The sequence below is a fragment of the Heloderma suspectum genome, chromosome 5 (genome assembly GCF_057233095.1).
Source record: "Heloderma suspectum isolate Gila_16-S chromosome 5, 16-S_ref, whole genome shotgun sequence".
Classification (NCBI taxonomy): domain Eukaryota; kingdom Metazoa; phylum Chordata; class Lepidosauria; order Squamata; family Helodermatidae; genus Heloderma; species Heloderma suspectum.
Window position 1 is genome coordinate 186,458,922 of NC_139462.1, and position 16,212 is coordinate 186,475,133.

The following is a 16,212-nucleotide window of genomic DNA, read 5'->3' on the forward strand; positions in this document are numbered from 1 at the left end:
TTACAGTCTTATTGTATAAAATAATCAACTGGCCGGACACTTTGAAACCAGTGGTGTATATGAGCTGTGAATTTGGTGGCAAGATTTTGGCCCAAACAGCTGAATTTGGCAACGTTCTGGAGCTGGGGCTGCGACTGGAGTCTGCTGGAAACAAAACCACATCGCACATTGGCACAAGGGGAAAACCCTTCCAAGTTGCTTAAACAGTAGAATTTAGTGGCAGCGCAGGGCAAAATTACTCGACCCAGGCAGCACCACGCCTGTATAATCAGAGGCGCTGCAACACGGAGGTTCTCACAAGTCCAGAGCCTTCGGTGCAAATGGGCCTTCTCTGGAGCCACTGTTTTTGTTTGAACTCGGAGAAACGAGAGAAGCAACGCCGCCGACCTGTCGAATCCCCTGCAGAATCCGGGAGGATCCGGCTTTTCCCTCTTTCCCTCGGGGGGCGAGAGGCAGCCTGATTGACAGGCCGAAATCTGATCCTGTGAAAGACGCGGAGAGCCAATGGGATGCAGGGATCCATCAGTTTGGATTGGAGGCCCCTGGAGGAGAAATAGAGGAAAAACCACCGAATAGAGCGCTGTCAGTGGCGCTTCTCGCTTCCGAGGGGGAAGTGCTGGGAAATAATTAATATTTTTATTAAATTTGGAGGGATTTTTTTTTGCCTCTCCTTTTGGGGGGTGTGTGTGCGCGCGCGCGCGCGTGCAGCCGATCGTCTTTGCGGTACCTTCAGGTGGGTCTTTGCAGCAACTTTGTTGTCCATGGCTCCGGCTGATTACGTGGTTGTGGTTTGCAAAACGAAGGTAGCTCAGCCTGCTCTCCCTCTCCCTCTCCTCCCGTTAGGTGCAAGGCGAGTCGTGTCGTGCGCCATTACTAGTCCTGCGCACGTTGACGAAGGAGCGGGGCTATTTGCCCAGATCGCTCCAGGGGCGAAACGGGCATGTCAATAAACAGCGTTGCCTCTCGATTTGATTCCTTGCGATACGGAAAAAACAAAGTCCTTTCCCACCTCTTTCTGTCTTTTCCGGCTCTTGCTTGTAGCCCTGAGGAAGGAAGCGGAGAAGGAGGGATGTGTGTGTGTGTTTTATGAATGGGACTCTTGGAGGTTCATTAGCTATGCAAATTTAAGCCGTTCATTCATGACTTTAAAAAAAAAATATCTAAAAGCCATCTTGTGTTCTCGTTTTTAGGCTGCTCGGAGACCGCATCTGGAGGAAATCTCTTAAGTCCAATGTCCAGAAAATAATAACATAATAAAAAGACTCCGCTAAAGTCAGCAGAATGGATGGATTCTATGACCAGCAAGTGCCTTACATAGTCACCAATGTGAGTGATCAGTTCCGAAGTTGTTATTTAAACTCTGATCTCTCGGAGGTGGGGGCAAGGGTGAAGGAAGGCGGCGGCGGGGGGAGGCAGCAAAGCTTTTGTGGGGGGAATTATTTGCAGTGCTATGGGGACTGGGTTCCTGTGCTTTGTTTGCGGGATGGACTTCTATTTTAATCAATTCTTATGTTTTCTTCCAAAGGCCATTTCTGGCCAGATAAAAACAAAACCACATTTTCAGTAGTAGTGGAAGAACAGAGCAGCAGTAGCTGCTACTTTCAAAGTTTCTGAGTGTTTGCCTGCCATCCTGGGAAGAATGAAGTGGAGACAAGCCTACCTTTTTTAAAAAAATAACCCTGCCCATTTTCAAAGGACTTTGACATATAAGACCTGAAAATAAAACAGTGTACTGTTGTGTCATCTCCTTGTTCTCCCAACTAGCTTAAATGACGGGCTTGGCTTTTTAAAAATACTCTTGTGTAGGTGTTAGCACTGCAAATTGCTAAAAATATACCCTGATATACCTGTGATGCAAATATACGGTGATGCTCTGGAAAGTATAGGTGTCTGTACAGATGTGTCTTGGGGTAGGTGGGTTTAGACATAAATATTCCCTTGAAGAGTATTTATGATGATGACGCTCTTGGTAAACCATAGTTTGAAATTAGCAGTTAAGCCAACAGGAAATCTTTCTTTCTTTCTTTCTTTCTTTCTTTCTTTCTTTCAGCTCTTAATATCTTTAAAAGACTACTAGCATGGGTTGTTGCATTGCCTCTCCCCTTTTTTTTTTCTTTTAAAGTAACCAATATTTTCTATTTGTAGAATCCCTGTGGGAGAAACTGTAATGAGCGACCAACAAATGTCAGGAAAAGAAAATTCATTAACAGAGATCTGGCTCATGACTCAGAAGGTGAGGATGTGTGTTGTGAAAGGGGGAATAAATTGTATTGGCTCCCCCTCATAATACCAAGATACCCGGCGATATGCCTTTTATATTTTGGGGTGTGTGTTTCTCCCCCCACCCTTTTCTGGATTCTTGTCTACATCTATTTATAGAAATGAGACAAACCCCCCCCCCACATTTAACGATGTGACACAAGCTGACAAAAGCAATTCACTGCTAAGCTGCTGTACCTTCAATGACTCACCCTCTCTGTGTTAGGTATTGCTGCACTGAAGGGACATAAATAATGTCACACACCTGAGGTGAGAATTTGGCAAGGCTTGACATGATGGATCCTGAAAGGGTGCACACAGCCCCTTTGCTTATAGGTCTTGTCAGCGCCTGTCCCAACAGAATGTCCTATGCTGCTGCCGCCATTGCATTTTGGAGAAATGCTCACCTCTCGCCATTGACCGTTGGCCAAATTAGGGTACTGGCCACATCAGTGTCAAGGCACCTTGCCCTGAATGACTGTCAGAGGCCTGTGTGTGCTGTCCTGTGTATCCCTGCTCTCATGATTGTAACAGGGGTGCCATTGACAACATCCTGAAAATCTCAGAGGGAAATGGGGAGCCTTTGCCAGCTATGCCTTAACCTCCCAAAGATGATGTTCACCACCAGGTCCCATGGAGCCAATGTCTTGGCGTTTATAGCCGTGTTGTTGCCATGACCCTTCTGTTTGTTTCAGTGTAGCTTGCAAGAGGGAGTTTGCTGTGCAAACCTCAGTGCAGTTAATGGCTGTTCTGCTGCAGCAGCAGCACTACTTTGCTGGATTGTTCCCTGTAATAACAGCCTTTGGGTGGGTGTGTAGACACCTGCACAACTTTTCCCAGACTGCAAGCAAGGGCCTAAAGCCCTTTCTGAACTTTGGAGCCCTTAGAACTACGTTCAGAAATTGAGACGGTGTTCACTCACTTGGGACACCTGCAGCAAGATACACACACGCGCGTAAAAATTACCTTGTTTATGCCTGCAATCCTATGCATGTTTAGGCAGAGAAAACTCCTACAACTCCCAGCGGGAATACTGGGAACTGTAGGAGTTTTCTCTGTCTACACGTGCATAGGATTGCAGCCTAAACTTCCCAAACATCCAGCACCAGCCTACAGAGAATGATACTGTATGTAATAACTTTGGAAGTTGAGAAGTATCTGTGAATACTCTATAAAAACACTCTCTTGTCCAAGGTGGATGTTTTAATCGCTTTAAAAGATAGCATAACAAATTGAGATGACTGTTTTAAGTCCTGCAAACAATTGATTTAAACTACAATGACTTCCGTCTTGAAAAATGCAAACGCTGGGTTCAAATTCTGCTCAGGTTTGGATTTTGGTGCACATGAACTAAAACACACTGACTAGAGTTCCTCAATTATAATAAACATATAAACTCTTGCCTTTTATGACATGGAACAGCCTTGCCTAAAAAATAGCGAACAGATTTTACTTTACCACTTTTGTAATGCTGCATATAAAAGACAGGAGCAAAGCAGTGTTGTTGTTTGTGCAGGGCTTTCTGGAGCAAGTCTTCAGTTATTTGAGGGAGAAACAGATTTGCACAAAGAAAACTGAGGCTACAAACCTATGTACACTTATTTGTGCTGGGAATAGACATGCATGGAGTTGTGCTGGGAATTTGTCTCATGAGTCTCCAACAGTGCCATCCTATGCGTGTCCATTCAGAAGTAAGTCCCATTGACTGGTTGCTCCCAGGTAAGTGTATAGGATTGCAGCCTAAACATACATTTTGTGTTCCGTACATGCAAGTTAGCTGAAAAGGGTACTGTTCCTTATTGCTGGGGTTGATAGTGCAACTGAATGCTTTTCTTTTACTATTTTTTTTGTCCAAATAATAATAATTCACGGTGATTAGGATATTTCTAGTTTGTCTCTATGCAAGATTTGACCAAAATAGAATTGAGAAATATTGTTGTTACGGGAACCCCCCTTCACAAAACTGAGGGTATGTAAGCATTATTTTTTAAATGAGAAAGGTGCTGTTCCTTTATCCACCTTTTCCTCTTTTCTTAGAACTGTTTCAAGATCTGAGCCAGTTACAGGAGACATGGCTTGCAGAAGGTAAGGGGGAAAAGTCTTTTTGCAAAAACGAAAAAGAAAAGGGGGCTCTGGCAGAAAAGGGGAGGTGGGGAAGGAGGAAAAAGTCCTGAACTTGCTGTCTTAATGTTCAGCCCAATTAATTGAGCTCTAAAAGAGCCACCTCATGTGTCATGCATACATTAGAGCCTCTGATGAGTTTGTCTTTAGGGACTCTGGGGCTGTTCTACCCAATGTCATCACAAATTACCAGGAGAAATTGCTTCTAGCTCACAATCACATCTGCTTTTGGCAAGAACTAATGCACCAAGACTTCAACTTCCAAGCCTCTGTTCAGATTTTAATTGCAATTGATCAGGTTTATATTATTGTACCTCAAGAGACTGCATACAGCCAGAACTGGGCTTGCTCTTTTCTTTAGAGCAGTGCGTAAAATTGTTTGGTGTTCTGGTGGAAGTACTTTTCTGATGGCAGAATATAGTTTCTCTGGGTTCATCAGGACGGGATGCTTCAAGATTTAAGTGCAAGTGTCTTCTTCCCACCTTGCTTGCAACACAGAACGTTAGGTGTGTATCAAATAATGAAGGAGCTATGAGGTTTTTAATTTTATTTTGCAAGGCTTTTAAAATGAGAGACTGGATTCTACCCACTCTTGTTTGTTTTACTTGTGATCATTTGAAACGAATGCTGTTACTGTAGCATTGCTTAGAGATGTTAAGGAAATAGTTGTAATACTGAAGTTGAATAGATGTGAATTTTGACTTGAGTAGAATGAGATGTTACGAGAAGTTTTGCAAAGGCAAGGGAAGTTGCTCCTAGTGGAGGTATATTTTCTAACTGAAACATTGATTGCTCTTTTCTGTGACACGTTTGGCTATTTTAAAGCTTATTTATTCCCAGCATTAAGATGGCTTAGTTTAGATCCTCTGTGTCCTTCTTAATAGTATTGTTTTACTTTTTAGTTGGCAACATAAGTCAGTGAATTAAATCTCTTTCAGATATAACTGATGCTGTATATGTATTTTGACTTCCTTGTGCACTTTGAGAATTCATGGAAGTTTTTATTTTTGTGTGTGTGTTTTGAATGTGCATTGTTTGTTGAATGGACATTCTGTTTCTTTTGGAGAGGAGACTCTGAAGGGAGAGCTTAATGTGATTGCCTAACACAGAAAGGAGGAAATGCTGTAATGGTATAGACTGGCTTTTTGATATCTCTCTATATAGTTTGCCAAGTAGTTAGTATATAGTGTACACTTTTCTGTCCTTCTAAACTCTTGCTCTTAGACATGCTTTTATTGAACATTAGTAAGAAGAAACCAAGTAGCCTAGGTATATAAGGAGCGGTAAACTTTAAAGTGGAAGCACACTTGCCACTGGACTGCAGTGAAATCCCCTTAAAATTCAACAGTGACTCATTATATTAAGGTAACTTTAGCAAAGATCTGTGCATATGTTCAACTTATCTTAATAAACAAGAAGATTGTGAAAACTTTAAAAGTTGGGGTGAGGATATTAATTCCAACTCTTAAGTGATAAAAGATTTTTTTAAAAAAGAAACTAAAAAAATACGGTTTCTAAAATTGGTTTGATTTGGGGTAACTTGATAGTAGCTGGATGTTGGAAGCCTTTAGCTGGGGAAATTATGATCGGATCTAATGTTCTTGCTGTTGAATTACTTCTATAAATCATTTGAGTATTGTCACATGCTCCTCCTAAAAAGCATTCCTCGCCTATTCTATATGTGAAGAAAGGATTTGGAAATACAGTTCATATCAATAACTAGTCATTTGTGTTTGTGTGTGTGTATGTATTTCTCTCTCTCTCTCTCTCTCTCTCTCTCACACACACACACACACACACACACACACGTGTGCATGCATAAACTCTGGCAAATTAAGAATTTGGACTGCAATCCTATACAAAACTCCTTGGGAGTGAGCCCCATTAAAAACAATGGGACTTACTTCTGAGTTGGATATGCACAGGATTATACCCGTACTGTTACTGAATTTAAGTAAAATGTGAAAGGTAAACTCCAATATTACTGAAATGTTATTTAAAATAAAACACTACACAGAAATATTTAGGTATTGTGTACAGTTGCAACCATTGCTTTCTAGAACTTATTTAAGGAAAATTTTAAAGGTGAAATTGTTTTAGTTATTTTAGAATGTACCAGAAATATTAGAAAGATTGACAGACTGTGTATTGGTAGAAGGGGAAAGTTTTTAAAGCAAGAACTTCACAATCACAAATTCATAATAACTTTTTATTATGGGGAAAAATATCTATTGAGGATGCTGTCATTCAGTACCAACTGCAGTTCCATGAGATATGACGTTTGCATCGCAAAACTGCTTTTGAAACTAGCCCTACCTTTTTACTCATTGCTTGATATTGTCTTTGTATGTCTTCCTGATTCTTTATAAAGTTACAACACTGCCAGATTGGCAGCCGTGCTGTTTGTTTACATATTTATTTTCATGATGCTCTGCAGCCAAGAATGTGACCATGACATATTGATCTCCCCCCTACTTTAAAAACAACAACAAAATAGAGCAGTAGGAGTCCAGAGTTCTCACTGCGTAGTAACCAGGTCAGAAAAATCTGCCTATTGCTTTGCAACACACTTAACTTTGTGGATATGGAGGACTGAGGGGATGGGGAAGAGAAAGAATTGTCCTTAATAGTTGAGATGCTTCAGCTGCATATTTATCAGTATCCCTATTCTTCTGCGGAGAATGTTGCTTAAAATGAGTAATCATAAACAGTCTATTCTCTTTTCAGTGTATGCACAAAAGTGCCATTGGAAACAATGGGATTTACATATGTATTGGAGGTGGAAAATTATTCAAAGTGGTGAATAGGAACAGGCCGTTTAGTTTTGTTGCTGATGTGTGGTGTGTACACTGTGCCAAACCCAGAATGTCACATTCAAAAATATGTTGCATCCCGTGGTGCAAGAAAGCTCAACAAAACTTTCTCTCTTGTTTGACATATGGGGAACAGAATTAAGATAATTACCCCCCTCCCCCTTGGAAAACTTCTGTTCCTTCTAGTAGCTATGCTGGGGATTAAAATAAAAGAAGCAATCATATATACATATATGTGTGTGTGCGTTAAAGCCTGTTAATAATTTCCCAGTTTAGTGAAGCATTTATATCCCAGCAGTCCAATACTATTTGGGTGCCATTGTACACATACTTAAAAGTTCCCTTGAAATCAGTGGAACTTACTTTCAAGTAATATGTTTTAGGAGCTGAGTGCCACTGCATGTTAGTTTTGTGTGTGTGTGTGTGTGTGTGTGTGAGAGAGAGAGAGAGAGAGAGAGAGAGAGAGAGAGAGATGCTGTGGTGGCCCTGTTTTGACCCAGCATACTATAAAACTCCTCTATTGAATCTAGATATTACATTAAATTGCTCTTGACAAATAGAAGTTAACCATTGACTTGAAATAATCAGCTCAAATATGACTGTAATGTATTTTTCATTATGGGAAGCTCCTGTTGTTCATTCTGAAAAAAGAGAGAAGAAAATAACTGGTGCTGAAAACCTGCTGTGTTATGGTGGAAACACTTGGTGGTTGAAAGAAAAATAAGCTAAAAGGAAAATATGTTTTAAGAAATTGTACTGAAAATGTTAAAGATGAATAGAGTAAATGTAATGTAAATATTATAGGAGAGATGGTAAGTCCCCATTTCTGTTAACATCAGTATTGATTTGACAATGTCATCAGGAATTTTAATGTAGACTAATCTGTTATTAATCAAAAGGACAGGTGAAGGAATTGTTTCATTCCTTCCGCCTTCCGTGTTCAACATGGCACAGGATATCCACATAATAAGGAATTGATTTATTTAAAATATATTGGTGCTACTGAATAATGGCCAGCTTTGGTGAATGAACTTTTGGAAAGAGTTCACATCAGATCTTTTTCTGGTATATTATCAGCATCCTGGTAGCTTTGACTCTTGCCTTTCTTTTGAATGAAACTGCTGCCAATAGCACACCCCCCCCCCCCATTCTTATTGCAATCAGAAGGCAAAATATGAAGGACCAGAAATTCAGGCGCTGTAAATTGGATCTCCTCCTCCTCCCCATCCAGTAGAGTTAAAAGAGTTGCAGTAACTTCTCATATCTAAGGATCTGGCCCCTTATTGTATTGGTACAGTCTTCTAAATAAACTATGTATTTTTAAAAACAAAGAACCCATAAGCCTATAACACGATTAACATGAATAACATAATTTCTCAACACAATACATTAATGAGATATTGGAACTGACTCAGCACAGCAAAAAGTCCAGAAGTATTTGAGAGATGTTGCTGAAATATTAGATATAACACACTTCACTGTTAGGGTTTTTGGAGGTTGCAACTTCCTGAGGTGGAGGCCAAAAATGGTACACTAACGGAGCAATGCTGGGATTTATGGGAAAATGTTTCTGACATTTTTAAATGGTACACACACACACACACACACACACACAGAGAGAGAGAGAGAGAGAGAGAGAGAATGAATGAATGAATAAAGTTGTATTTAAGAGCCCTTTTGTTCATTGGGATATAATCATTTTGTGGCATTGTTGAATGGTGACTGACAATCCATTTCATACGTCTTTGGTGACTCCATTCTGGGAACGTTTTAAAAACCCGTAACTTTAAAATCTGGACTGTCAAAACTGTCTTGAAGTTGACACTCTCTTGTTCAGTTTGTACACCAAAGTATAGGTTCTTGAAAGTTGTTTGGACAAAATGTGCAACAGTGTTGGTAATTTTGTATTTCTTAGTACATTCAGGAGATGCAAGGTGTGTTCTTTCTTGAAATGTTTGCCTATCCTTCTTGCACTTTAGAATATTCACCGGATACATGGAAGAAAGCAATTTTTGAATTATTACATTTTAGCCACTTAAGTAATTCCTTTTTTTCAGAATAATCAAAGTGATACTTGTTCCCAGCTTGTGAGAACAAGTGCGTGTGTATATATTTTTTCTCCCTTGTCTCCTGGTGTTGTTTTTCTCTTCTCCTTCAAGGAAATACCTAACCCCTTGATAATCTGAAATCACTAGTATCTAGTCTTAAAGGGATGTCAAAACCAGAACAGGAAGTGTTACCGGAAATGTTACCATGCAGTGTAGAAAGTTGTTTAAATAAGAAAAGGAATAAAAATAGCAGTTTCCCCTGTAATCCACAGTTGTCTACTCCTCTCCCCCCCGCCCGCCACTGCTCCCACATCTACTGTGAATTCTGTAAGTTTTTCTCGTTCTGGGAGCAATTTGTACCAGCTTCTTAGTTTTTTCTTGACTTCCCATTTATTGAGTTTGTTCGTCTAGTAGGGCCTGTGCTGTATTTGAGACAAAGCAGTGAAATTGATGTATTTATGTAAAAAGTTCAAGTTTACTCTGTTCCCTTTTTTTCTGACCGGGTGTGACAAGAAGAGATTGTGGTTGAGGCCCACATGTTTCTTGCTGGATTTTGTTTTTGTGAATGGAGGCAGAGCTCCAGTTCTGACTGCTTGTCTTGAAGAATTGCTTAGGAGATCAGCTGTCTCATTCACTGGCAGAAAGAATGACTCATACATCTTCTGCCTTGTTTGGCTGCAGGTCATTGTTACAGTGGATAGAGCTGGTTTTAATTAAATATCAAATCCTTTTGTATGGGCTGGTGCCTAGTTTTCCGTCCTCTTTCTCCCCACACCCCCCAAGTGCACATACTTGGTTTTTGTATGTTTGCCAAAGAAGAAAGCAAATTGATCCTCAGTTTATGGCTCTTATATTCCAGCCTACTACTGGCTTGCTTGATACACTAAATGTTAGTGTCTATCTTACCCCCTCCAAGTAATGTGTTCTGTTCTCTTCCTTTTAATATTATAGATGGTTCTGAAGCATTTCAATACGTACTTAAAATGCCAAAAGCACAAACAGCATGATCCTGTGCACATCTCAGTCAGTCACATTAAACTCAGATAGGGCTTACTTCTGAGTAAACATACATAGGATTGGGCTGTAAGTAGTTAATTTTTTAAAAAACAACTAAGCAGGTGATTTCAAGAAATGTAAAACTCAAACTGAGATCCCCTTCTAAAGATAATAATTAACACTTTGTAGCTTTTTAGTTCCACCCATGGTGGAGATGTTGAGAAGCTGGACGAGGATGGGATGGACTAAGGAGAAACATTTGGTGATAATCAGGCTTAAGCAAAGAATAGATGTTGGTCACTCAAGTAAGAGTTGGAGAATTGGGAGCAACTTGTCTATTAATGCAGGATGAACCTGATAAAGCTGTTATCACTATTACCAATATTGCCACATGCTTAAGCTCCTTGAAATGTCTGCTTTATTTTATTCCTACTTAATAGCGTGCTGAAATATTTTATTTATTCATTTTATGGGTCATCCTATAGCTGAAGCTCTCAGGGCAACATATGTAATAAAAGCAGATACCATAAAACAATACAATAGTCTCAGTTTTTAAGCTGACTATTTCAGGCATTTAAACATCCCAGCCACCCCACATAATCCATGTTTAGTGAACATTTGTGTTGACATGCCCCCTTTTCCTGCCCCTACTGTCACCATATTCAAAATCGCTGTAGCTTTTATAACAGCCTCACAGAATTGCAGCATTGGCAATGACAAGAAAAGCGGAAATGAATGATATATAAATGTGCCTGCAGTTACAAGCGCTCCAAAGTCATATTTTTCTTTTCAGGCATCCAAGTTTTAGTTCTAGTTAACTGCCTGGTTGCTGGTCTGACTTGTAAGTCCTTCGAGGTTTGAATATGGAAGGCTTTGGGGGTGGGAATTATTGTAAAAGCATTCCTGACAAGTTTTAAAGGCAGCTACTACCTTTTAAACATTTTTTTAAGGAATGAGGAACTGTGGTCTTGTGGGGGCGGGGGAACGTGGTTGAACAGAAGTGTCTGAATCCTATTCCTCAGTGAGTTCTAAATATGAGCATACAGTACTAATTCTGATGACTACTTCATAATCCATCAATAGCTCCCTGGTTTGTAATGTTAAGAACAGGTATGAGTATTTACTTATATTCATCATTATGGTATTGAATACATGTCCAGGGGAGCCTATATCCCAGAAGTATAAAATGCCAGAACAGGTGCTCAATTGCATTTTAATTTACTTCGTAAGGGGGTGTGGGAAAGTACTGCTAGACTACAAACTGTTTTTCTGCAGGATTTGTAAATTGCTCTATATAATTAACTTTTCTTCTTTAAAAAAGCAGCTGCCAGTGTTGTACTATATTTATAAAATGGTGCATATGAGTTTTCCTCCTCATATTAAAACAACAACTGTGAAAAGCAGCAATGCCTGCCCCTTCATTGTGAATCTGGTTTCAAGACATCGAAGTCGGTGAATTCATGCTGATGTTAAATCTAGAGATAAAAATGAGTGCTAATGGAGGATTTGTGCTGTAGACTTCCTATCCTTTGGAACGAAAGGCTGAAGCTTTGTTCTAGTATGTTGTAATGCTACTAAAATGTCCTCCACTCGTGTATTGTACTGTAATGTTCGACTTCTGTAATAATAGCAATAATAATAGTATGTGGTGCAGATGTAAGTTATAAAATAGGCTGCAACCACTGTATGCCGTCTTTGCTACACTGTTTGCAATAGCAGAAGGGTGTGTGCTTCAAAAGTGAACCTACTCACTTACACAGATAAGTGTTTTTGTTTAGAAAATGCACTGTATTAAAATTTATGCCAGCTGTTTCGTCTCTGTGCCATCTTAATTATATTCCTTACTTCCAGTATGGTGAGACTAAAGTTACGGATGTTGTGTTGGACCAGATTCTGCAAGTCATGATGATGATCAGTAAATTTGTTTAATCCTATGCAAGTTTTTGAGAGTGAATTATGCATTCTAATACTTTTAGTTTAGGGACTGTCATTGATATGTCAATGCACCCTCCCCTTTCCATTGCCAGAGTATGCAATGCAGAAAAAAAAATCCTGTATCTTATCTGCTGTTAACAATGAAACAACTTGTGGAATGCTCCAGCTAAGTTTGCTTTCTCTCTTAGGCTTATGAACCAGCAGAGTGTAGGGGCTAAATGTTGGGATTTGATGTGAAAAATCCAGCTTCAAATCTCTACTTAGTTTGATTGTTGCTATCCTTCGACCTAAAACCTATCTCACAGCGTTGCGGTGCGGCTAAAACGTTGTTCTGAGTTCCTTGAAGGAAAAGCAGGTTACATTCTGTCAACACTAAGGGTATTGTGGTTTATTTTGATGAGGAAAGGTTAATTGATCCTATGTACGACTGGAATTTTAATTGGTGTAAAATATAGAATGTGCAGAATATTAGTGGACAGTCTTCTATGGGAATAATGGAAAATAATGAGAAGGATTCAGCAGTGGAATCTATGGTCTATTAGCTGTTTGGACTGCAGACCCGGTACTTAATGTAAACTATGTGGAATGTGGACAGTGTGTGGTAATTGCTCAAACACCATAACATGTTTGTACCTCAAGGGGTAGTGGTTGCTGTGACACCTTTTCTCTGTAACAGGTAAACAACAGATGCTAATGGAGTTACACTTCAGACACACATATGCAGACTTTCTCTCGCACACACTCCTCCTAGCTGTTGTATAGTTGATGCTGCCTTTGCCTCAGATATGTCCTAATTCTAAAGATGTCCCATTAATAAAATCATGAACAAGCAGCAGTGATATGGATGTAATCTGGAAACTCAGGCCGAGATCCAGGCAATGCTGAATTTTATCCCATGAGCCAAAGGACCTTTAGATATAGTGTATTCTTGGACAACCACCCTTAACACTGCATGGCAAACTGTTCTTAGAACTGAGGGGAGAATTAAAAGGAGCTTGTGTCATGGAATGGGACCTAGTAGTTCAAAGAAAACTGTGCTAGTGCAAGCCCCCTTCTTGTGTCTAAACTACTTTGGATAGTAGCTTCAATAAACATCCTCCCCCCCCCCCCGCCCACCCCAGCCTGCATAGACTCATCTCATAGTACTCTATTCTTCTTGACTCATGTATATGATTATGCATTAAACTTAATAAGTGCTGTACATATGTGTGTGTTTTGTGTCAGCAAAGCCCTTAATGAGGCTAAGATAGAAAGCCTGTTTAAAAGTTTCTTAATGCTATGTTGATTCATTAGTGCTGTGATAGTTTAGTAGTGCGTTTATGTTCCTACTAGTGTACTGTGTGTGTGTGCATGCATACATGCATGAAAGGAGGCAACCAGTGTCAGCTATTGCTATGTTACTGCTTAGGGGAAGACTAAGGTCTGTGATTGTATTTCTTTTAAATACAACTAATCTTGATTTTAGGTTTATGTTAATAATATTGACTAGGGTGACACTGTATGTCCATCACTGAGCTAATTTACCCACATGTATTTTATTAAGAGACCCCAGTAATGATCATGAAACAAACTCAAACCAATATGGATGTTTGGTTGACCAATAAGTCCCTGGGAGAGGATTTTAGGTGAATTTGTGGAATGTAAGCTACATGTTTCTGAATAAACATATATTGGATTGAGCTACACAGCTGTGAATCTAATTGCACTTATTAAGAAGTAAGTACCATTGGACTCAGTGGGACTTACGTCTGAGCAAGCATGCATAAAAAGAAGTCCTTAACTTTATGCAGCTCATTTAGAATTTGGAGAAGTGAGATTTTACACTTATTTAGCAACATACTTCCTTTTTAGATGAGTTTTTAGTCACACTGGTGGATGCATAGTGAGTCCTTGTTAATCCTAGCACCCCTTATGTACCTTTATAGGAACCTCCTTAATCGCTCATCTAAATTGTGAATGCTTAAAAGACATTCCCATTGTAGAGACATGTAGCCAAGTTCCCATCTGTGCTAAACAAGCGAACTTGGAACTACGTTTGAAGGTGCGGTCTAGAGTTCTTGCTACAATTAACATTAGTTTACATGGATCCCAGAATTTCACATAACTGACAAGGAAATGCATTTTTCTCAAGCTTTCTCCATATTTCAATTAATATCCCATCCCTCCCCTTCATCCTAACTTTGCACTTCTCCATAAAATGCTACAAGTTGTTCAGAGGCCTGAAATGTTTCCATGGACTTCTGCATAGATTATATTTGACCGCTTGGTTGCTTTCCCTAGTGTTATTGGCTTACTTTATTGTTACATAGGTGCAGTTTTATCTCCTAAATGCTGGGTAGATATAAACATAAATCCAGTGTGGGTAAGTGCTGCCTCTCTCTAGTTTTAATGTGAAGGGAGTTAACAACTACCTCATCATATTATTTGTTGAAGTAAATACTGTACTGTTCTGATTTGTGCCCAACATTATGGGAGTCTGTGTTCAATGGTAGCAAATGTTCCTAGTCACGTGCAAAATTTCCAAATACAACCTCATTTCTTGTTGGTTCTCGTGCATAATTTGAATTCTTATTTAATGCTTAATTTGGCTTCAGCTAGTCCTAAGGGTTAGGATCATCTTTGTTTCAGTGGCTTGCATATGTTAATTCCTTTCTTTCTGTTCCCCCTCCCTCCCCTATCTTCAGCTCAGGTACCTGACAATGATGAGCAGTTTGTACCAGACTACCAGGCTGAGAGTTGTAAGTATAGTTTGACTCACCACTTTTCTTTAGTCCTTTATTTTATTTTATTTTTAAGGAAAATGTTTTCAATGTCTACCTTTGTTTAGCCAGTGGTCACATGGTAGTTGTGGCTGACAGTCCATGCCCATATAAAAACATGAAGAAAGTAATTGCTGAATTGCAGTCAGGGAAAGTGGCTTGACTGAAGCTGGTGGTCGAACTTTTTTGTGTCTCTGGAGGATTTGGTGGTGAGGACTTTTCTAAGGGGGTGGACAAAATGATGCATTGTTAAAAAAAGAAAAAGAAAAAAAAACAAACATGATTTGAGAGTTTGACCTTACTCTGTAGTGCAGGGATTCTCAAACATCTTACTCTTAGGGCCCACTTGAGAAGGCTGAAAATTACTGTGGCCCACCAGTCATAAAATAGTGTTCCGGGGCAGAACGTGTCATAAATGGTGGTGGATAGAGGCTGAGTTTGGCACCATTATATGGCACCATTTTTGGTGCCAAATGGTGCCAAATCATATGGCACCATTTTTTTGCCACACTGATTTCCTTGTGGCAGGGAGATCAAAACTACCATCATTGGCTATGAAGATATTATGTCTCAACCTCAGTTCAGGCAAATTTGCTGATCCAGTCACTGTAGGTGGAGAAGGCTTTTTGTTTTATACTGTCCCTTCCCCACCATATGGTTTCCAAAGGATTTTCTACTCATCTCTAGTCTTATCTTTTTCCTTTCTCCTTTCAAACACAACTTCTACCCTGTTTCCCCCCAAACTGAAAGTTTATTTCATCCTCCTCCTTGCTCCTTTACATTTGCTTCTTCCTCCTAGAAGAGCATCCCTCTCTTATCCCCTTACTGTCTCTTCCATCATCCGTGTCATCATAATCAATAATAATTATAATAATAATAATAGCAATTCATTATTATTGTTGTTGTTAACATTTGATATCTTTATTCAATTACCTTATTGCTTTTCCCCCCAGGAGAGGGAGACCTCCCTCCCACCCAGACTTAATCTCCCTGCCACCTTTAATCTGGGGTACGAGTGTGTGTTAAATGAAGGAACAGCAGTCGCCCTGTGGGCTTCTCCTTTTCCTCTTCCTCATTCCATATGCCCTTTTTGCCTCCTTCCCATTCTTTCTCCTCCTTCCCTCACAGTTAGCCAGCCTCTGTCCTACTTTGTTTCCTCTCTTCCCTTGTCTGTCTTCCCTTTCTTTCCTCCCCTCTAACATTGCATGCTACAGCCTCACTCACTAACCAGCTCCCGCTGCCACATGCCCTTATGCACTGCACATGTATGTTGCTGCTGTT

General features: G+C 39.8%; 1 protein-coding gene across 1 annotated transcript in view; it reads left to right on the top strand.

Annotated features, from left to right (window-relative positions):
- The first annotated feature begins 555 nt into the window (after positions 1-555).
- ETV1 (ETS variant transcription factor 1) overlaps positions 556-16,212 on the top strand; it is a 110,533-nt gene continuing 94,876 nt past the window's right edge. The window contains exons 1-5 of the mRNA XM_084858657.1: positions 556-733; positions 1,191-1,326; positions 2,146-2,233; positions 4,297-4,344; positions 14,857-14,910. Of these exons, the coding sequence (XP_084714783.1) occupies positions 1,282-1,326; positions 2,146-2,233; positions 4,297-4,344; positions 14,857-14,910 (235 nt within the window). The 5' untranslated portion in view covers positions 556-733; positions 1,191-1,281. The remainder of the gene's footprint in view (positions 734-1,190; positions 1,327-2,145; positions 2,234-4,296; positions 4,345-14,856; positions 14,911-16,212) is intronic.